General features: G+C 36.5%; 1 protein-coding gene across 1 annotated transcript in view; it reads left to right on the top strand.

Annotated features, from left to right (window-relative positions):
* Positions 1-23,248, top strand: part of COL9A1 (collagen type IX alpha 1 chain) — a 59,382-nt gene that overhangs the window by 24,620 nt on the left and 11,514 nt on the right. The window contains exons 13-32 of the mRNA XM_026051267.1: positions 100-123; positions 388-441; positions 1,040-1,093; positions 3,073-3,105; positions 3,198-3,254; positions 3,867-3,920; positions 5,304-5,357; positions 6,459-6,512; positions 8,089-8,142; positions 9,143-9,196; positions 9,381-9,434; positions 9,520-9,573; positions 9,818-9,871; positions 10,913-10,957; positions 11,797-11,850; positions 11,964-12,017; positions 19,076-19,129; positions 19,824-19,895; positions 22,413-22,448; positions 22,555-22,599. Of these exons, the coding sequence (XP_025907052.1) occupies positions 100-123; positions 388-441; positions 1,040-1,093; positions 3,073-3,105; positions 3,198-3,254; positions 3,867-3,920; positions 5,304-5,357; positions 6,459-6,512; positions 8,089-8,142; positions 9,143-9,196; positions 9,381-9,434; positions 9,520-9,573; positions 9,818-9,871; positions 10,913-10,957; positions 11,797-11,850; positions 11,964-12,017; positions 19,076-19,129; positions 19,824-19,895; positions 22,413-22,448; positions 22,555-22,599 (1,014 nt within the window). The remainder of the gene's footprint in view (positions 1-99; positions 124-387; positions 442-1,039; positions 1,094-3,072; positions 3,106-3,197; positions 3,255-3,866; positions 3,921-5,303; positions 5,358-6,458; positions 6,513-8,088; positions 8,143-9,142; positions 9,197-9,380; positions 9,435-9,519; positions 9,574-9,817; positions 9,872-10,912; positions 10,958-11,796; positions 11,851-11,963; positions 12,018-19,075; positions 19,130-19,823; positions 19,896-22,412; positions 22,449-22,554; positions 22,600-23,248) is intronic.

Below are 23,248 nucleotides of genomic sequence, written 5' to 3'. Positions count from 1 at the left end.
ATTTTACTATAAGTATTCCATTGCAAGCATTGGACTGGATGTGGAATCTGACACCCTTCCCTTCAAAAAAAATCTGATTTTATTTTTTTAACTTCACAGGGCAAGGGGCTTCTTGGACCACCTGTAAGTATCATTTTCTACAATTCATAAATATACTGATTAATAAATCAAAGTCCTTCAGTGAAGAGAGAGACTATTGTGTTAGYGCTGATGCTCTATTTCTATTATTCACGCTTTCTTTTCTAATGCTGAGGTTATTAAARCTTGTGGTATATTGGGCAAGAATATTGGTGTCTAATTGGGTGAATAGTTTTTTTTTCTCACTTCTTGTTCCTTGTTTTACAGATCTTACATGATATAAAAATGCTATTTATATCCTTTYTACAGGGTCCAGCTGGTGCAGCAGGGCTTCCCGGTGAAGTAGGCCGTGCTGGTCCACCTGTGAGTACTACTGTGTTTGCTAAAATTATAGATTTATTCAATGGCTACAAGTTCCTTTTAGGAAAAAAATGTGTAATTACTGTGCCATCTAAATTTAGTTCGGGCTATAACAGCTCTTGAAAATGTGAGTTTTGTTCCTTCATCGAGATTGCTGGTAGAGGAAAGACTGAGTTTGGTGAAGCTTGTCAGAAACAGCCAGCAATCAATAGCACAAAATTCTGGCCACCACCAAGATTAGAATGAAATGTTTCATATCATGTTTCATGCTCTACTTATTCCTATCTTCAAGGAAAGCTAAAGTGAAGTGGAATAGCCAGAAATAGAGGACATATGAGAGTTAACATGACATATTGTGCTTTAGCTTTACTCTTATCTTCTCATTTCTGCTGTATGTTACATGATTGTGTAATAGAAATGCAAATGGAAAAGGCATTGTTGGGAATTGTGCTATGGGAGCCATACTGTGGGTTTATATCCTACTGACTCTCTAGCACATGCATCTGAGGTTACTTCATTCTTGACTCTTGTGTGATATTAATATATACCTGCTGGTGTCATTCGTGCTGTCAATTAACAAAATTATTTTACCTTTTTTTAGGGAGATGCGGGAAAAAGAGGACCACCAGGACCACCAGGACCACCAGGTCCTCGGGTAAATGATTATCTTTAGTATGTCTTAACATCTGAATTAGATCCTACTGTTGCAGCTTGACCAAAGCTCTCCTGAAGTCATACAGCTGAATACCAACTTTAGGATGTCCCCAGGCTACAGTAAATCATAAACCTACAGATTGATGTTCAAAGCCTGGGGTATGGCTCATGTAGTGATATCAACATTTCATTTACACTTAGATAGCAAGTTTCTAATCCTTATGTTATAAAATATGTTTGAGATGTAAACAGTCAGTTTTCTTTAATGATGTCTTCCTAGCTCTGCAAAGTCTTGAACTGTAACTTTTACATATTTTAAACTTGTGAACTACAGTGTTATTGTAGATATTGTAGTCTATATTGGCTGTCACTGGGATTACCTCATCTGTAAAATCTTGTTTGTTTGGAGAAGAAAAAATTAATATTTTTCTCATCACCCTCAGCAGTATTTGCTCCAGGGTGGGTTAAGCTCTCATATACTTCTTGCAGCCTTCTGGCTTCCAGTGTATATTAGAAAAATTTACACCACTGCTTTGCCTCTCTAGGATAGTGGCTGCCCCTTCTGGGCCTCTCTGGAAGAGGAATCTTTGTCATTTTATTTATCACATTTATCTTTATGATGTGGCTGTTTACCTGTCCAGAGAGTAGAGCCCCTGGACAAGTAGAGTCTGGCAAATGTATCACAGGCTGGGAGCTGTAAAATGAATATTGCTGAGAAATGTAATTGTGTCATGTTAATGCCTCTATAAAAGCTGTATTTCCCCACTGCTGGACAGATCCTAAATCCATATACTTTGTATTGGCCATGGTTCTCGTTTCCCTGAAAGCTGCCAGAGACTTTGCAGGGTTTTTTTTTTTTTTAAGCAAATCAAATCATGCTTTGAATAGTAAAGAGCAGTACTGAGGGAAAAAAGTAAAAGGCAACTCTCAACAGTGGTGTGTGTTCATTCTGTTCAGAAATCTTGAGGACAAAATTATCAGTTAAATGCCACACTTCCACTAGAGCTGATGATATTAGAGCCCCAAACCCAGCCTCTGCCTACTTCAAACCCCACTGTGGAAAGGGCGACAGGCTTATGCCTTACACTGCCCTGGGGAACTGGCCAGGGCTTAAACAATCCACGTGCTGCTGAGAAGTCAACTTTCTCCCTGTTGTTCTTCACAAGGCTCCCGTTAGCTTCCAGGTTTGATTTAGTATGAGAAACGGGCTTCTCTGCACTGAGGCCATATCTTTATACACAGATCTCTAATTTATTGCAATTCTTTAATGGACACCCATATCACTCATCTATCAATACTTATAGAATTATTTTCTCTATAAAGATTGGAATCTTTATAGATGTGTCTTGAAATGGATGGTAGTTAGTGTTTGTTTTTTTTAGATATCCTTACAGAAGAATTGTTTTATGTTCTTTCTGTATCTGTGTAGTTGGATAACACAAAGGATTTTTTTTTTCATTCTGCACTTTTCTAAATACTAAAACTCAGAAAAAAATTGTTTTCATTAAATCAAAGGTTTAGGAATACCCTTTTGGGGACGTAGCATGAACCTTTACTGCAACTGGCCATAAGGTTGATTACATATATATTAGTAAGTCAAATGATAAGTCTGGAGAATTTGATAACTGAAAAAAACAAACTATCTGAATTCCTGAATAACTTCTGATTTGAATGTATAGCTCAAATTCATTAGTTTTATATGTACTAGAAGTATCTGTTGTATGTAGTTTAAAAAATAAAAGCTTAATTTATCAGCAATGCTAATCACAGGTAGAGGATAGGCTTTTGCAGGTGCCTAGAAAGTCCTAGATGTTAGATGCTCTTTATATCAGAAATGCTTTTGATTAATTGTACTTCTGATTCTAGCTTCATGCAGTAAAATTTCTGCTTCCCATTGTTGTATTGTCTAATTGACAGATCTGAGTTTTTGTTTGCTTGTTTGTTCATTTTTACTGATGTGATTAATTTCATTTAATTTAGGGAACAATCGGTCTGCAGGATGGTGACCCATTGGTAAGAGATTTGTGTTCATTTTTTTTTTTCTAACATCATCTCAGGCAGCTTTATCCAAGGTATGTGGTACTAACTGTGTGGCTGCTTTTCAGTGTCCCAATGCTTGTCCACCTGGTCGCCCAGGACATGCTGGATTAATGGGAATGAAGGTAAGTGAATCTGTTTTTACAAAGACATTTTTTACAGAGATACTGTCTGAAAGCATGAGAGAAGGGACTTGCTGGCTTGACAGAAGGGCAGTTCACTATTCTTTTCAGTACATGGTGCATCAGTCTGGATGCTCACAATTATTTCAGCTCTGTCAAAATATTCTCCCATGGTAGAAATCTCTTATTTCTATAATCTTCAGGGTAAAATTTATATGGTGTTGAAAGGATTAGGMTATGCTAAGGATTGTTTCTCTCACTTTCCAGAGTACTTGTAATCTGATGACCCCAGGAACTCTACAAACTCTTCATACATGCCCCAGATCCTTGGTCCCTTTTTTCTTTTCACAGAAGACCTGTAATTGACAGAAGACCTAAATTGAAATGAACACTTTTTGAGTGTCATTCTATCTGAGATCTTCCATGTATTCTTTGCTTGATTTCTGGGAATATTATTGGCCTAAGAAAACTTTAGGTGATAACCTGAAAACTAGTAACCTGTCTTGAAATAATGCCATGTTAGATCTAGGAACATGTTAGATCTTTTGGATGTTGATCTGTATTTTAATCTTGAAAAATCTCTATTTATTTTTTATTTATTTACTTTTATTTTAGGGGCAGAAAGGTTCAAAAGGAGAGTCCGGTGAACCAGGAAAACAAGGCTATAAGGTAAAAACAAAACAAAATATACACAAAAAGAAGGAGAAATTATAGTTGCTGCTAGCAAGCCAGTAGTCCTCAAAGCAGCTTAATAATTMATTAAAACACTTCACTGCTTGTTTTCCAGGATGCATGAGGTGATGCTACTTTGTAGTAGTACTCCCCAGTAACAAAAGGCACATCTCTATTATTTGTTCACAACTTCTCTATATTTTTTCTGACACAAAAGTTAGTACAACCATAGTCCTTTYGCTTTTTTATTTTGATCATTCATTTTTAATTATTATGAAATTTATTGCAAGAATTGAAGTGGAATTTATTAATCAGAATTCATATAATGGTTCAGGTACAAAAGAATTCTCTGGATTTACCAACATTATTATTCTGTGTCACAGATGAGTAGCAAGGAAGAATGAGAGAGGAGAGTGTATTTTAGAGGGAAAGGACACAGTATAAGATTCTCATTTTAGGCAAGATTAGAAGCAAAGAAATATAATAGTCATAAAAAGGCCAAGTATGATTCAGCTGCGAGACTGAACTGTATGCTCCTTTAAAGTTTTTTTTCAACTGAATCGACATTTATAAGAAAAGTTGAGATTTACAGTGAATTATCTTTTTTATTATTGAGATATTTATAAGAAAAGTTGAGTTTTGCAGTGCTTTGGTCCGTATTTCAATGTTTTCATCACAAGACTTATTTTCTTGCATAGATGTTCTAATCCTTTTTGAATGCTAGATCACATTGAAAGTAGGACAAAAGTTTTTGCAAAAAGCCAACTCTCTATTCCTGAGTATATTGAGAAGAATATTAATTTATTCAAAAAAGCTTCTCCTTTTTTTTTTTCTGAAGGTTGAGCTGCTTCCAAATCCCTCTATGCAAATTAAATCAGCAAGAAATACTGTAGTTCTGGTAGTTTGCACTGCCACTGTATAAATGAGGCTCTCATCTATTCTCATTGATGTTTGAATAGATAAGGTCACTAGTTACTATTTTCACTTTCAAAAAATTCTGAATCGGGGAGTAGTGATGTGGTAAAGAGCCACTGACATAACCAGTCCATTCACATGTATTAATGTAGCTGTACTCTCTTAAAAAGAACAAAGAAACCTATAAAGATGAATGTTGAGGAAAAGCGGATGATTAACAGTAGAACATCTTTGCTTTAGACTGAAATTGCTTTGAGATTGCACTTTTGCTTTAATAATCCAAAGGAATATGAAACTAAATTAGGATCTTKTTTATGTTCTGGGAATGGCATCCGACTTTGTTAGGATTCCCTACAAGGAAGACATGCTGATAACAATCAGTAAGCAGTAAATTTACTTTTTAGGATGAAAGAGCGTTATCCATGGTGTGGACTGGCTACAGGTGTATTCCTTTCGTTTTCCCAGGGTGAAGAAGGAGACCAAGGACCCCTCGGTGAAGTTGGAGCTCAAGGCCCTCCAGTAAAGTATTTCCTCTTAAACAGCACTACCTGTTTGCTCTATTTGTCATATCTATTGTCTTCTTACTGTAAGCACATGTGTGTTATAAAAATTGAACACACCTACCTTTAATTCTGTCCTATTGCTTAGCAGTGAAAGCAGAACTGTTTAGGTCCAGCTGAAACAACTATGCATCATATAGAAATATTTAGATCAGGAAGGCTATGGAAAGGCTTATAAATAAATAAAGAAATATATATATATATATATATATACACACACACATCCAAAATTTTGTATTCTCCTTAGGTTGTGCTCTCATTAGATTGAGAAAATATGTAAACTGTATAGGTTTTTCTGGCTTTCCTTTACAGTTGTTTTATGACTCTGACTCCAGCCTTGTAAAGATAGTGTTTATATTTTAAACATGTTTAACTATGGGATTCAGTCTTTGCTGAGATTTGGCAATGAAGTGTCTGGGACTGAAGAACAGATTTTTTTAGGTTTCTGTCGTTTTCTGTGTCTAGGAAGTAGCTTCCAATCATACCTATCATTTTGGAATTGTTTACTTTAGCTTTACTTAATATCTTTGTTCCAKCATAAACCTCCTCAGTCAATAGGGAATGGGAGAAGTGAGATCATTCTAAGTAAGAGAAATAGGCATAGCCCTTAGCTGTAATGTATTTTATTTCTAGAGTTTATTTTCTGAACAGGTCTTATATTTTTTGCTGGTGAGGTGATATTGAAAGGTGATATTATACATGAGATTATCTTGATGCACATGGCATTCAAATCCTAAATTACAGAATTCTCCTTAATATAAAACTCTGGATTAGGACTAGAGAGAGATAAAGAAGGAGTAAAGACTTTTTAAAGGAAAGGGTGCAATCCTTATCGTTGATGCTGAATAGAGTATCCCTGGTAACCTTGTGCAAGTTAAATAAATGCCTTTTTCTGCTGCCTGCAAGGCTTGTGGAAATAGGTGGATTATTGCTTTTAAAAATGAGAAGGTAGTATGATAAACATAAGGAATATAGAACTCTAAGGAGTCCTCAGCCTGGAAGCTCGCAAAATTCTGATACAAAGACTGAAGCATAATTTAAATATAATTTTCATTTTCAGGGCATTCTAGGCATCAGAGGTATAACTGGTCTAATGGGACCTAAAGGCACCAAAGTGAGTATTAACATTTCCTTTCCTTTCCTTTCCTTTCCTTTCCTTTCCTTTCCTTTCCTTTCCTTTCCTTTCCTTTCCTTTCCTTTCCTTTCCTTTCCNTTTCCTTTCCTTTCCTTTCCTTTCCTTTCCTTTCCTTTCCTTTCCTTTCCTTTCCTTTCCTTTCCTTTCCTTTCCTTTCCTTTCCTTTCCTTTCCATTTCTCCCCCATAAAATAGACTGGGTACCAAAATGTCCACCTCCTGAATGTTTTAAACCTTATTTAAATTTTTCTCCCTCTCCTCCTTTAAATGAACTTCCTACTTCCTGCTAGATGTATCTCCATAGCTACAGTATTTTGGATAGGAGGAAAGGCAGCTGTTTTTTTCTGATAAATGCATCACATGCCATTGAAGTACACTTATTCTTCCAACTTTACCCATGATTTCCTCTGATCCTTGGGATTACAGTAATTTGGCAAGTGTGCCAAGATAAAGAGGTAACAGTTTTTTTTTTTTCCCTGAATATTTATAGTAGCTGTAAACTGTGACATTTTAATGACAACTAAAATTTTTATGTATTCCCTCTTGTCATTTCAGGAAACTTCCTGAAGCCTTTTACTTGCTCTGTCCCAGTTCCTGCTAAGGATAAATATTGAGAACTTGCACTAGCTCCATTCTTTCTATCTCTTGGCATTTTCTCCTCTGAAATTGCTGCTGGTGGGATTCATGTTTTTACGGGCTGTGGCTTCGCTGGGTCATTTTCTAGCTGCTCATCAAACTGTTAAATCAAAACTGACTGCTGCATTTCCACTCTTCTGATCTTGCTAAATCTAAATAGTCAAAATTTCTGGAAGGAATCAAATGCAATAATTATACTGTTGTCTGATTCATCCAGAAGTAAAATCAGAGAAAACTTATTTAGTGACCTATTTTCAGAAAACAACATCAGATTTGTCCTGATYATGAATCTTTCCAAGATTTACCCTTCTTAAACTCTCAGATACCTTTACTAAGCTATCATGACATTATTTTGCTTATCTGACCTTCTTTGTGTCCTCTGAGTCTCATAGTCGCTATTTGCCTACATTTGTGTCATGTTTTATCTATTTGAAATATTCACTGCTTCTGTTTGACTGAAATGTTTTCTCTAAATCTTTTCTAAAAATACATTTTTTTGCTTCCCTTCATTTAAAATTATGTATAGGAAAGCAATTGTAGGGCTGTGTGCTTGAGACACATGTAATAAAGAAACAGTGGCACTGCAGTTTATGATCTTCATTCACATTTTGTGGCATGCTATTATGCTGTGAAGGAAACAGTGGTAGTAAAAGACAACACAAACACATTCTGAAATAGCATGAAAAATTTTCCTGCCTCATTGTCCGGTAGGTTTCAGCGGATGAACTGGTGAATGGATTACCTTTTGCCATAGTTAATAATTAYAGGATTTTATAACTCCTATAAAAAAGGCAATATTGGAAAAAGAAAGATTTTTTTATTTTAAAAAATAAAATAGCTCCCAGCAAACTAGGAAGAAAACTAAGTTGTTAGTGTATTGGTTCTATTTTTAATATCTTGTGTTATTTCCTCTTTTGTTAGGGAGCTCGTGGCCTTGATGGTGATCCTGGTCCCCAAGGTCTTCCTGGAGCACCTGTAAGTAGAGTGTGTGTTAGCCAAACACTTCCCACCATCTCCTCACTTATGGGATATGTTCTCAAATGTTGTGGCTGTAGAGCAGCAAAGCCTGAATAATCTGTTATTCTCCATAGACATATAAATAACATCATAAAGTCCAGGACCTCTTACAACCTCTTCATCTCGAATGCTTCTGTGCATGAGAGCAGTTTAGAAGGTTTCAGTATGTTAGACTTCTGTTTATTTGTTTTGCTTTGCTTTATTGGAAAGTACTCATTCATTAGAACAAAACAAAATTGGAAATTGTAGGGTTGCTTTGTTTGTTTGTTTATATCTCACAAGGCTGGAATTTACTATCTAAAAAGAGATGTTCAGAAGAGCCAAGAGCTTTATGGGTTAGAGTAGCGAGTGCAGTATGTTGTGCTTAGACATGGCTGGATTTCTAGGGAATGGTTAGCTGGATTTTTAAAACACAGCTGTCAGCTGGAGCTCTTAGCTGCTGTTTTAAAACTGCCCACAGTTAAAAAAGTCCTCCGTGCTGCGTGGGTAGCTGATACTTAGGTTGTCCCCCAAGTTCTACCTGTCTTTGGGTCAAACAACTTTCGAACAAGTTGCTGCAGCTGATTTATCAGCTAAATGACATTGTCCCTAAAGCTGCCAAGGTTCCTAGCAGGCATTAGACACACTGTGCTCAGATAATCCACGAGATAGTAGATGCAAAAGGGAGTTGTGGGCTCAGATTTGCTTAGCCGGTGTCTAAATGAAGACGTGGGTGTATGTAATAAGGACACAGAGCATTGGGAGCACTCCTGTAGCGAAAATAAACCTTCTGTGGAGACTGGGAGAATCTCTGTGCAGCTTATGAAGCCCAGGGAACCCTGGATTTGGACCTCAATGGGATCAAAAAGGCCAGCAACAGTGTCTGTGCACCGAGTGAACTCTTATTTTTGTTTTTACTTAATATTATAACTAAGTTTACTGTGGGTTTACTGCTAAAAGATATTTTTTTTGCTTCCAGGGGGATCAAGGACAAAGAGGCTCCCTGGGAGAGACAGGTCCAAAGGGAGAACGGGTGAGTACAACAACTTTCCAATCGTGTGTACTTGAAAATGTGGAGAATACTAATTATGCTGTATGTTTATGTACTGCTTTAAGTAACCTAATGAACCTAATGAATGCATCTCTGAGTAAGCATTGATGTTTCTTGCATATGTCATTTCCATGTGTCTATTTTCATGTTTCATTGTTACTTTTAGGGTCCTCAAGGCTCAAGAGGAATAAATGGTCTCCCTGGGCCCAAAGGAGAGTCTGTATGTAGATTTCACTACTCCTTAATTTCTTAATTTACATAGCCTAGGAGAAATTTCTCCAACAATATGTTTTTTGTCTTGCAAGGGCTTACCAGGAGTTGATGGTCGGGAAGGAATTCCTGGAATGCCTGGAGCAAAGGTAAGATGCAGTTGGCATACATTTAATTTAATATATACAGCTTTGATAGCGCCCTAGATTTGTTCATGCGTTTGTGGCAAGTTTTTTATTTGTGCTACTGCCTGTGGTTTTATGCACATTATTAGGGTAATTGCATGAGCTTGCCCATCCTCCACTTACGAAAGTACAGCAGCTCTGTGTTCCAGAAATGAAGCTTTTCCTTATGCTTGGTTTGCTTAAAGAACAACTTAAAATGTTTTTTCAGGGTGAACCAGGAAAGCCCGGTGCTCCAGGTGATGCAGGGCTTCAAGGACTGCCAGTAAGTATCCAGTTATTTTACCTTGATAAGAAGATACGTTTCAAAATGGTGAGATGGGGAGCTATTTTGACCCTGACACTAGARTAAATTTGGTGAAAAAAATAAGCAAAAGGCTCAGGAAGAGTAAATAAAGACAAGRAGAAATTCTAGCCTGTATATTCCAAACTATTTTTCTTGAAAGCCTGAAGCTCCTCATGGTAGCATGGTGAAGAGCTCCATCTCATACAGATTTATGGCCAGCACACATTTTTATTAGAGTTTCTAGCTTCTCCTCCCTTTTGCATATAATGGCATGTCCCCACAATGAGAATTGGTCTTGCCCTGTAGACAGAGGCCAAAATGATACCCAGATTTGGTAGGAGGAGCCAACCTGCTTGTTCAACACACCTTAAATGGGCTCCTTTTGATATTCTGCTGGTCCAAAACATCTGGAATGCATCATGCTCATGCTTCTTACTGGTGCAGTGAACCCCTGCTCCGTGGTGAGGTTGTAGGGAATTAGTGCTTCTTAGAATGCTTTTGGGGTTAATCCTCTTATAGTAARTGGTTGTTTTGTGAAAGCTGTGCCTGTTATGAAGAGCTAAATAGCTTTTGTTTTGAAACACTACAGGAATAATAGCGGTGAAGATATATTGAAGGAGCTACACCAAAAGAGAATTGGAAGTAAATTTGTAATACAAAATGACTTCTGTTGGGAAAAAAAATGACAAAAACATTCTTGTTAGGAACTGTTACACAAAAGTGAGAAAGGTATAAAATGTATGCAAAAAAAAATCTGTTAAACTGATTTAATCCAGAAAAAAAGGCTCTTTAACTTACCTTGCTACTTTTATCAATTTATGAAATAGAATAATACTCTTTATCTATTACTTYGTAAATGGAAAGGATTCAAGTTTGCTGCAACACAGGTTGAAAGTGCATCAGTAACAAGGATAAGAACTAGAAAAATAAATTTATTATTTTTTCAAGGGAAAAATTTTTTTACAGTATTTCCAATCTTTTTAAGAACAAATAAACACTGTGAAATTTTATTTATTTTAGGGTTTACCAGGCTCTCCAGGTATGAAAGGCATTCCTGGCCCAAAGGTAAATTATCTGAGTATTAAGTAAATACTTTTTCTTAAAGTATTTTTCTTAAGTTTCTTAAGAAACTGTATTTTTCCTTATCAAGTTCTATTCAGTGAATTTTTAGTAATTTTCTATTGTGGTAGAGATAAATCTTTGGCTAAAAGAATTAAATATATATTTTCATCAGCTCTAGTCCGAAGCTCTTTCATGATTCTTTTACTATAGGATCTGATTTTGGTGAGTCTAGCAGGGATTAAATAGGAAATACCTTTAAAAAGCAGCACATTGTTAAGAAGTGACACAGTTACCTCAGTAGCTTTAGGATTGAGCTTTTAGCAGAAATAGTGCTTATAGCTGTACTAAACTGATTACTGATTAAATTGTAAAGATTATAATCTCTATGTTACATCAAATTGCAGCATAAATTCTAATTAAGCTTAAGTCTTCTGATTGAAAGTGTGAAATATTATAGATGAAAATGTTTGAGACAGTTTTAAATAAAAGAAAATAAAAAGACTGAAATTTGAATCTCAACTTAAATTACAGTGATGGAAAGTATGGGTGGTGCTAGCCTTTCATGTGACTAGAGAGCAGCCATTAACACTATTTGATATTTGTCAGTGTTGACTTAACAAAAGAACTGGAATCTGATTATAGAGAAAATGAAGAGAAAAATAAATAAATTAAAAAATATTTTTTAATAGAAAATAAAGTGGAAAATAAACTAAAAACAAAAAAGAAGATAAAAAAGAATAAAAAAGATTTTTGAAAAGTATTTAAAGATTTCCTCTTTTATTGCATTTTAAAATTAAATGATAGACCATAGACTTCACTGATATTTTTCATCCTCTGTCCAGGGTAATAGAGGTCCTCCTGGCCTGCCAGGCTTGATGGGAAATTCTGGCAAACCTGTAAGATCATTTTTTTTCTTTAAAATATCTATATCTAGAAAAGCAAAAACGTTGCACTGCACCAAGAATCACTTTTTCACTCACTTTGTTGTGTCTWTCCTATCTCAAACCAGGGGGCACAGGGGCCCGAGGGAGAAGCAGGGCCAACAGGACCCCGGGGACCACCAGTAAGTCCTGAATAGATTTCTAACCAAGTCTATTTAGTATTGCAGTGTCTCAAGTTATGGTTGCTGAAACTAATTATGAGATGCAAATGTTATTCAGCACAAGTGCTAGTTTTTCAGGAAAATACTAGGTATTCTCTAATGCTTTTCTTTACCAAGCAGACATGCCTACAGGAAGGTCCAGGGAAGCGCATGTTCCACAACTGCTTTTGGCTTTGATTGACTCTCAAGCTTTGTTTTGCTTCTAGCCTTCCTTTTTGAGTAGGCTGAGGAAGGGAATTCAAGGGAATGGGGATGGTTTGTGAATAGGCCCCCCCAGATGGAAAGCAGGAACTAAACTCCTGTTCCTCAACACCAACTATTCACCTCATGCCACTTACAGTGAAAAGCTTAACTGCCTGAGCTACCAATAGATTGCACTCTTTTCTCTAACTGTTCTAGCCTTTAAAAAAAAAAAGGCTGAGACTGTATATTACAAGGTTTTAAACTTTGTACTCAATAAATGTTCCTCTTTTGGTGGGGAGGGAGTTGGATAGGACTTAACTTCTAAWACAGGTAATGTGAAAAGTGAGGCAGGGTGTTGGAAGAGGTTGCTCTGTCTGTCCTAATGAAGAAAATAGTTGAGACAATTCCTTGGCTGTTGGGCCATCTAGCATGGCATAGTTCTGCTSATCCTGTTAAAATTCCAATAACTCACCTCTGCCCTGAAAATGTGGCTGGGTGCACTCAACGTTTCATTTTGGGAACGAACCCTTCTCCGTGTTCCCAAAACTGTTTCTGGGAGCTGTCTAGGGAAGGGCMAGCTGGCCTGCACAGAACCAGCAGTTTGCCATGGGTGATGGTGAGATGGTGCCCAGCTCTCTGCCTTGGCACTTCTTAGTTGGCAGTATGAATGTAGCCGTAATGACATAGTATAGCAACATATGGTATAGTATAGCAGTATGCTGAACACAGTGAGCTTGTCTTGACTGTTAATGCTGCTCTGGAGGTTGATCATGGAGGTCGGGGATTCAAAGTAAAATTTCATATATCAGCGTTCAGTCTGATGACATTCACTGCTCACAAGCTCTAGGCTGGGTCACTGACTGCTATTGCTGCCTTTTCTCTTGTCACTGATATTGCAGGGATACTTGCCTGTCACTGATATTCCAGGGATACTTGCCTGGATTTTTCTGAGCTTTGCTATCATATATTGACATAAATGGTTTACTCATAGAGGTATAGGAACAGTCTCTTACAGGGCTTAGGGATTTATTGATATTGATATTGATTCATAAGGATATTTCGTGGCTCAGGGATATCTTCTCTGCATTAACTGTTCTGTGTCTTTAAATACGCAGCCATAGTCAGTCAAGAAATAGATTTAATTTTCCTCTTCTGTAGCTTGCATTATCTTGCTATATTAGCATTATATTATGTGCTAAATGCATCAAATATGCTTTTAAGATCACACTTATTTTAGACTGTATCTTTGAATGACTGCTGCCTACACAGCTGACTACACAGAGTATAAAATAGCTAATATGAGCACATATTTACTACAGTATCTCCAGTTTCCCGTATCCCTGACTCACAAACAACTGTTTTTGATGTTTGTATCTCAAAGAAGTGCAGTGTTTTCACAGCCTTGTGCTCCTTCAGTTGATACTTTGTATGTTGGTAACGGGTTATAAATGGATTAGACCCAAGTAATTGCCCGCTCTGATAATGCAAGATAATCTGCTAAACTATGCTTTTAATCCTCTAAAAGTGAACATGAAATTACAAAATCAGCAGTCCATAGAAACAGGAGTTGACATGCTAGGTTAATTATGAACAAACTTGTAGACAGAAAAAATACTTAATGTAGGTTAAATACAATGATTTTTCTCTTTGCCACTCTAGATGCCAGCAAGAGGACTGGATATCTTTATTTTCTTTATCAAAAAGCTTATGCCCCTATTAGAAAAATCAGCCATTACAAAGTTTTTCTTTTTTCTTTTGGTTTTCTTTTCTTTTTTTTTTTTTTTTGGTTTTTCTTTTTTTTTACAAGTGCAAAGAAAATATGTAAACATCAGCATAATAACGGACACAGGAATATCTTTTAGACAATGCAAAATGGAGAAAGAAAATTAATTGTCAATAATAAAGTAAACTTGCAAGTAGAACATCAAGCACCTATTTTCCATTCATCCCTCAAAGTTATAAAGAGTTGTGAATAAGAACTGTATGATAATATATTATCATAGTAATATATATATGATATCATGAATAATAATAACTGTGTATGATAACAATTGTGAATAATAACTTCTTTCTGCTCAAGACTACAGTCAGCATCATATGGCTGGAATGTCTTTGTGTTTTCCCTTTGGGAACAGAGGAGGGACATTGCTTTTTCACAGAAAACTGGAAAGATCAGGATTTTATGTTCAGGAAGGGAAGAAGTTTGGATAATTGAACCTCTGTGAGCTTTGGTCAAAACTGAGTTTGTATTTACTTTCAAGTCAGGATAAAGAGTCTTTTCTTTCTCCTCTGCAGCAGACATATGTCGAAGCTGAATTTCAAGTTGTGCTTTTAGGACTCTGTCCTTACAGAAAAAAAAAAATCTTCAAGTTAAATAGTTACAAATTCCATCATTTTAAGACATCTAAATCTAAAATTTTGAAAACAAATCAAGATAATATTTTATAATTACTCAAAAGAGTTGTTTTTTTTTTTTTTTTTGATCACAGATGTAACATTTGCCAAAGTTTCCTAACACTTTCAAAGTCAGCAGATTTTATGGTTGTTTTTCAGGTGTTTTTTCACATCTTTTCCTTTCCTATTCTGGATCATCCACTGTCTTTCTTACCACTCACCACAGTTCCTTCCTTCCTCCTTTACCATTTTTCCATTTCATTCTTGCTGGTAGAAGACTCTGTGGTAGAAGTGAAGAGGGACAGCCCTTCAACCTTGCAATTGGAAAAGTCTCAGCTTTTGCAGAAGAAGGAGAACCAACCTCAGCTTCTTTCTGTATGGCTGCGTGGCAGCAGCCATGAAGGGGTCATCTCTACTTTCCCACTTCACTTATGCCTGTGGAAAGAGAGCATGGATAGCATGGCCAGAGTGCTGCAGTAAGACCTGCCAGTGGCAGACCCCCTCATTTGGGGGTCTTTTTTGATATGGGCATTAGATGAATATTGGTACTAGAGGGAAAAATAAATGTTGCATTTAGAATTTGCCCTCTGTTCTGATGAAGCCAATTGCAAACTATTTTTCTGAAAGAAAATTTCAATTTCAGCTTTTGAAGCAGTTTCACAATGGAAAGCTCTTAAATGATTTCAGGACTTCAGTACGTTTTAGAAGATTCTGTAGCAGCCTCTAGCATGAGTCATGCTATTTCAAAGTAATTTTGGTTATTAAACAACTGTTGGAATGTAAATCATAACAGTATTGTTACTAAGCAGTCAGTCAAGATTTTGACCATCCGCAGGTCTGTAGATGTTTACAGTTTCCCAGAGGAGATGCTAAATTTTTGAAATCAGTATAGCTGGATCTAATRAAAAATGGAGAAAATAAACTCATATGAATCTTACTTTATTACTGACAACTGTTGATAGGATAAAATACATTGAAAAGTACAGTTTTAGGCTATCATTACTTTTTCCTTAGAAAGGGAGGGGAGGGAGAGAGTTTTGGTTTTGTTTCTTTAGTTAAATACTTCTAAATTGAATTCAACAGAAAAATAACTRGAGTAGGACAGAAATTTGTCTTTCATTTTCAAATCAAACATATTTTCTTTTCCTCTTTAATTGTTTTGTCAGTTACCCTTATGTTTGATTTGTGTTATGCTGGTCAATCCAAATAATTACAAAACTCACTTGTGATTTAATCCTTTTCAAACCAGTCWTCATGGCAGGTGGCCCAAAGGAAGCAATTTTTAAACATCAAACTGTCAGTCCCAATCAGTGGAATTAACTGTGCTCCTTAATGATTTAACTTTTTTTTCCCATATTTATTTGGGTTTAGCAAGACTGAATTTCTTATCATGTATTTGCAGAAAATATTCTACTCCCACCCCTCTTGATTTTTTTCATTCATATGTTTCTTTTCTTAAAGGGAATTTCCTATAGTTATAAAGTGAAAAAATAGTTTGGCCTGTTTAAGTGTATTTAACTCAAGGTTCACTGTTTGCCTGGTTAATTCAGTGAACTCTTCTGATGTACACGCAGACCTACATGATGATGTTAAATAATTACATGATTGATGTTAAAATATTAGCATGTTAGAGTTCTAATATTAGTCTTAATAGCCATAATATTCATTTAAATATCTATGTAGTTTTGATATCCTAGCTCTGTCTATAGCCACTGGAAAGAGATTTCTGAGAGGAAGTTACTTACCCTGAATTAGAGGGTTCAGGAACCCCTGAATTAGAGGGTTCAGGTTATTAATTCAAGTTAGCTGGGCTGAATTGCTCTCCAGAGGTGCCTTTGCCTCTCTTTTCATTATAAAGAGGGAGCCTAGAGAGCAACTTAGATTTGATATTAAAATGTCAGATAACTTGAAGTTAGGTGAGAATTCTCTTTTCAGCCTCTGAAAAGTATTTTCTGCTAATTCATTTTCTGARCCTTTAAAGATACTTTACTTTGTCCTATCTACCCTTGTTATTATTATCTACTCTTCTTACCCCAGTAATTACCATATAACTAAAATCTAGTTTTTCCATCATATTCTTTTTTACATGACTTAAACTGAAATAAGGAGTTTTTCCATTTCTATTTCTCGTATAGTGACAAAATGAACAGTCTTTGCCTCAATTTATATCACATGTGTAGGTATTAGTGAACATGTTCTGTACATATATTTTTCTGAGAATGACCCTAATCTCACCAGTGTGCATAGATAATAAATCTGTTAGGTAATAAACCTAACAGAAATCAGTTATCTATGCTGTTAAACTGTTAGAGTGCTCCTTGGTCCACACAATTTATACTCATATAATTAATATCTTAAGTGCATCAGAGGTTCTACTGTTGGTGAAAAAGTACACGGAAGACCAAAAGAGGGGTTTATAGTATTTCCCATAAACGTTGACATTATACCTGTAAGGACAGATTACGTCCAATTAAGGGTCATCACTGTAAATTCTGCAGGAATTGTACTTCCAAAAATAAAAAGTATCCCCAAGAACAGTGAAGAATCCTATCAGCCTGTGGCATAACTTAAAACACTGTGCAGTTTCCATCAGGTTATACCTGGGTGAAATGGCCCTGGAATAAAATTGACTTTGAGCTAGTTACCCATACCACGTTGAGCTAGGTCACTCCATAGGAAATAAAGATGCAAAAAAGGCATCTTTAAATGGCCTCATAGAGATATTTAAATAAAATCACTCAAAAGTGGTTCAGTTGCAGTGTTTGGTCAGTTGAAGTCACTCTAAGATCTAAGTTGCTGTGGAAGGAACATTGTTTTGCTTAACAGCTTTATTGTATTATGGCAAGAACTTCATGCCATACACAGACAGAAGTGTTTTTAATAGTTTGCAATTTTAATTCTTTTGTTTCCTGCATCAGAATTTAGTAATGATCCAGGTCAGAGTAGTAGTACCGAATTATGTAGTTAAATAATAGATTTACAAAAAGTTAATGCATCTTCTGGGTCATAAGATGAAGGCACCTTTTTTGTTTGTTTTGTTTTGATTTTACATGGAAAAATCTTTCAGAAAGTTCTTTAAAAGGATAGTGCTTTTAAAAGCGTTAATGTAAGAGGATATTTGGGAGGAAGTGAATGGAAAAGTCTGTTTACATTTAATTCTCTGTTCTCTCCAGGGTACCTAATTATTTCTTCAATTCTAGAGTTCAGTATTCCTAAGCTGCATGAGAAGTCATCGGTGCATTTATGAGCTGGTGTCAAATGTGTCAAATCCATTTTCAGGCTGCTATCCCCTTTTATGGTTCAATATGTCACAATATATTTCTCATTCTGAGCAAAATTCTGTATTTTAAGTTCTCCACTGTATACAGTACTGGAATGTTTAAGATCTGCATTTATCCAAAAATTTCTAAGCTGTATAAAACAGGCTATCCACTTGCGTACCTAGTAACTCTGAATCATGATATTTTATACATAAATGTTACATCATCATTTGATAACAAGCAGCATTCACTTATTTGCACAGTAAAAGTAGCAAGTGTCTTATCTGAAATTTGGACTTGTGATGTGACAGTTTGTAACTTAAGGGTGAGAGTAAATGCATAAAGATTATTGAGTTTTATTCTTAAAGTCTGATTAAAATCAGAGAGACATGGTCATGAGAGACAAACCCTTTTGAAACAGGGACTTTAGTTCTAAAACTGTTTACAACCTTTGAAAATTACATTAAATTTCAGATTTACCCAGAGTGTATAATCAAATGGCTGCATTAGAACAGTTTTAACACTAATGTGACAATCTCAAGTGCTAATACAGTTAAGAGAATGTTTATGCTTATTATTGTTATGCAAGGTGCCCCTCCTCTATGACAGTCCCTCTTTCTGTATTACCTAAGTGAATTTAAGTGTGACTTGCATGCAGTTTTCAAATTTATCCATTGTACATCTGGSATCATGCCCTTTTCAGTAAAGATAACATTTAAAGGCCAGCAGTAAAACTTCACCCTTGCTGTTCCTTATTATTCTTGAGGAGGGAGCTGGTAAATTGGGCTTAGTTCTAACCATGGGGGAGCCTGCCGGTGAAACTATGCATAAGCCTAAAGCAAAGCATAAGCTTGAGAGTTGTCTTAAGGAAATTAAAGCCTTCATGACATGTAGGTCTCAGGAGTACTCCCATGAAGGGAACTCGATGGATGATGATCATGATACATGATGAACATACACATCAGAACGATGTGTATTTAGTCATTTAAACACTGTGTGTCATTCTTAACTAGAAATATTTACATTTCTTAGGAATTATCAGTGTTGTTAATCAATGCACATGCCTTTTTTTTTTTGCACTAATAAACAGGGATTGCTTTACATTAAGAAAAATCTCAAACTTTATTTCCAGGTCACAAGAAATATTTCAGCAAGTAACAATGTCCTTCTGTTTCCTATAAGGGTAGCAGAGGGGAGCCAGGTCCTGCGGGTCCGCCAGGCCTGCCAGGGAAGTTGGTAAGCAATGTATTTCTTTTTTTCAGTGCATTAGCTTACTTCCTAGGAGCTATGGTACCATTTGGAGCTATATTTACCTATTCATCTATGTAAAGAACTGAAAATAATCCTGAAATGTGTGCCTGTTGAGTTTCTTTTCTGCTGTGCTAATATTAGCAAGTGTCGCTTTAAAGTATATGGAAATTTGTGAGATTTTTTTCTTCCTTTTTGAAAAATGAACTAAAGGTTCCTGTAAAGCTGGGGCTCTCCTTTCCTGAGGGGACTCTGCTTATGCAGGGAACGGGAGCTGTGAAAGACGCTCTTTCTGCTAGCAGCTCCATGACACTAATGAAGGGGCCACATCATGAATGGCACCTTTTACTGCTGCTCCAGCAGTATTTACCCAGCCTCGCTGGGGAGGCCGTGGCTGAAAGGCCCTGCTGTTGCAGAGGAATGCACACATCGCAGGGAGCAAGAGCTGAGGAAGCTCTTTGAAGAGAACCAGGCAAAGGGCTGGAGGGTGGGAAGCCCAGTAAGCCACTTCTTTTGTGTTTGTCAGCAATAAAATCATCATAATACAGTTTGGATCGATTCAATTTTCCATTTAATCCAATCTTTTTTTAAGTTACGACTGTTTTAGGAATGAAATTCTGGTGCTCAGCTGTTCATTCTAAAACGGAGCGGGGGAGTTAACGTTCTCAATTTATTTTCACAGGGTCCCCAGGGTGATATTGGACTTCCTGGACTGCCAGGCCCTCCAGGTTTACCTGGTGGTAAGGGTGACCGGGTAAGAAATGTGCTCATGTACACAGTCTACAGTATAATGTCTAAAATATACACTAATTTTAGTATTATTTGCAGTTTTTACAACAATTCATGTATTGCAATTTCTAGTTTTGTATGTAAATCTGTTAACTGCTTGAAAGTGGCACTCCTGGTGCCCTCTGACTATACAAATATACAAAAAAGATGTGATAAGAGACTGAAATAAGATTACTGATGTCTTTTTTTCTTGCTTATAACTACATCCAGCCTTGCAGAGAAGCACTGTCTTACACAGAGTCAARCAAACCTTATCAAAAATTGGAAATAACTCTCTGTGGAATCCGTTAACCCTGGTCTTCGGGTTGAACACTGATGTCATCCCAGACTGATGTAACCTTTCTTCCTTTCCCAGCTCCAAATTTTTTTTGTTTATATGATCTCTGCAGAGATCATATAAAGCTCTGTTGTAAATCCTAAATATGCCTGGCAGAGTTCACAACAAAGCTCATTTCCACRGTTGTGTTTCATCCAGAAGCTGTTAAATGTTAGGCAAAGCCTGCTGGCACTTGATACCTTATCACACAGGTAGAAACACAAAGCCCACCTGGACCCACACWTGACACCCCAGAGAACCCACCGCAGAACCTGCGCAGGTGGGTTATGGAGAAGGGCCAGTCTGCAGCATTCGTGGCCTCAGCTGCTTCTGCTGCCCATAATTGGGACTGGTTTCAGAACTCTGGTTCTGCCTTTGCTAGTAAATTAAATAGTACCTGGCCAAGGCCCAGGCCTTGGCACTGAAACATTGTCATTTATATTGTTAAATAGTACAGTTTCTGGTGCAGTTTTTGGCTCATGCCAGCTGGCACTTTCCTGAACAATTTCTGGACATTGTTTGGTAGGATTTTTTACAAATAGGCAAGCAGTATATCATAAAGTGAGTATTTTAATTTTTTTGACATATTGCGCTGCTCTCTCTTTTGAAATTTGGGGAATGAATGTAGATTAGAATTAGATTGTTTCAGCCGTAATCTTAATGTTTGCTGATACAAATATTACAGAATAATTTCCACAAAAGCAAAAACAATTCCCATTTCAGCCTTATCTTTTGGCAATTCTGTTGCTTAACAGAAGAGCTAGTGGGTAACGCCCCAGCCCAAAACATTATGTTAGGTTGAAAATCAATGGCTTTTTGTGTGAGTAATGGGAAAGCTTCAATAAGGCAAGATTTTGGGAGCTCTTCAATACAGTAGTATTTGTGCTGTTTGACCAAGCCTGGATGTTATATAGCTTTGTGATTCCTGTCACTTAGCTATGCAGAAAATTTAGTATTGGTTCTCCAGCCTCATTGATGTGAAAATGAATCTGAATTCATGGAATGCAAATGTCACACCAATTTGTATGTCTGCATTTTGCTTGTATGCCTATATCTTTTATGAATTAAAGATATATCTGAAATTGGTGTGAAATTACTGCATTACAGTCTTTTTAGGAAAGCTTTTTAATACACAGTTACAATTCTTTTGGAGTATACACATTTGAATGTTCACAGACTGTAAAGAACATCTAAAGATGGTGTCAGTTGTCTTCTAACAAAGCACACATTAAAATTTTCTTAAATGATACACCATTTTATAAATAAAATATTTTTATTATAGGAAAGAAATTAATCAAGTCATTAATTTGCTCCTCTTTGATTCCTGTCTGTCCACATGGATGTTTCAGCATCACAGCAGGTTTCTAAGATCAAAGATGGAAGAACAGAATACTTAACAGAAAGCTAGAAAAAATACACTTATTGGATTTTTATTTGTAATTCCTAGCCAATTGGTAGAGCAGAGCTGCAACATCTGCAAGAGCATTTGCCCTTGTAAGAGGGAAACCTGCTCCTGCTTGAAAGGTAGAGTCTGGGCCATGTAGCATGGCAGTGTTTTATTACATGTTCCATGATATTCCCCTCAGTTTCTCACCTTATTTATGTATAAGATTGAAYTGTTTTTATTGTGTTTCTTATAACTTGGCAGGTTTAAAGGTCTCTTTCATCATTGCTAGATGAGCAGGGAGGATTGAATATAATTTAATGTTTTCAAAGCTGCTTAACCATTCTGTCTGCCTGCCTGCCCCACACATACTACCAACAAAGTGACATTAAAAGTTTGGTTACAAACTTTAGTGTTTAGTGTTTTAGTGTTTAGTGTTTTCCTTGAGCTTCAGTTCTGAAAACATTATTGTTGTATTTCCCTGGTATTACTGGTGACCAAAGGAGATACATCTGAATTTATACCCCTAAATGAAGGAGGAGGAAACTTGCACTAAAAAGCTGCTATTCTGTTACTAATACTATAATGTACAATTCAAAWTTTTCAGTTATAGATGTATTCATTAAGAGGGTTTAATAGATATCAGAAGGAAGAAAAAAATGCTCTGAACAAAACAGGGTTGGCTTCAAACTACAGCTTAGTTCTCCTGGAGTAGAAGAAAATTGTTTACATTTCTGCAGTCTCAAATCCTGAAGTATTTTATGTTTTTCTTTTTCCTTTAGGGTTCGGTGGGTGAACCAGGACCTAAGGGTGAACAAGTAAGTCTTGTTACAGACCTCGCTGCTTTCAGTCACACTACCAAGCACTGCAGCGCCTTACATCAACTAAACCTGAAGGCTGACAGGATGTCTTGTTTCGATACAGGGTGCAGCTGGACCAGAAGGAGATGGAGGAGAAAAGGGTGACTTAGTAAGGCAATATTTTCCCTTCACCTGTTTTAATTTGTTGTTGTTGATTAAAAAATTACATGTGTTGCTGGAAGTCTTTTGAACATGTTTTGATCACTAAAAATCACATTTCAGTTTTATGTTTAATGTCATTGCTGTAGAGTATAAGGTGCTCACTGGACATTTTTTTTGCCCTGGTTTTGTCACTCCTAATGTTTTGAAAACACTCTGAAATATGCATACTCTGAGTATAATAAGTATATTAAGTATATAATAAGTATAAGCTGCTTKAATATATGTATGTGTGTCTGTATGTGTACATGTATATGTGTGTGTTATATATATTTAAACTCATGGTATTTGAGGCACTTGGGATGAGGAGCTATTTTAACTCAGCCAAAGCAGGAACACAGATAATAAGAGCTATTTATAAGTCAGACTTTGTGTAAATATCTCCTACTGCCTTTGCCTTTGGAAGTGTGTCTGACTGTTAGGGAAGAGGCTGTAGGGAGAGGCCGTGGTGCTGAGCTGGAGCTGGGGAAGGGGTCCCTGCCACGTGGCCTCCTGGAGCGCAGCAGGGTGTGAATTTACGTGGCAGTGCCCAGGACATGAGTCCAGGGAGAAAAAAGGATTTGCCTTCCTATGAACAGCTCTATTAGTCCAGTGGCTTC

Source organism: Nothoprocta perdicaria, unplaced genomic scaffold (assembly GCF_003342845.1).
Source record: "Nothoprocta perdicaria isolate Ctin4 unplaced genomic scaffold, notPer1 scaffold_74, whole genome shotgun sequence".
NCBI classification, from domain to species: domain Eukaryota; kingdom Metazoa; phylum Chordata; class Aves; order Tinamiformes; family Tinamidae; genus Nothoprocta; species Nothoprocta perdicaria.
This window is presented reverse-complemented; position numbering and strand designations above follow the sequence as displayed.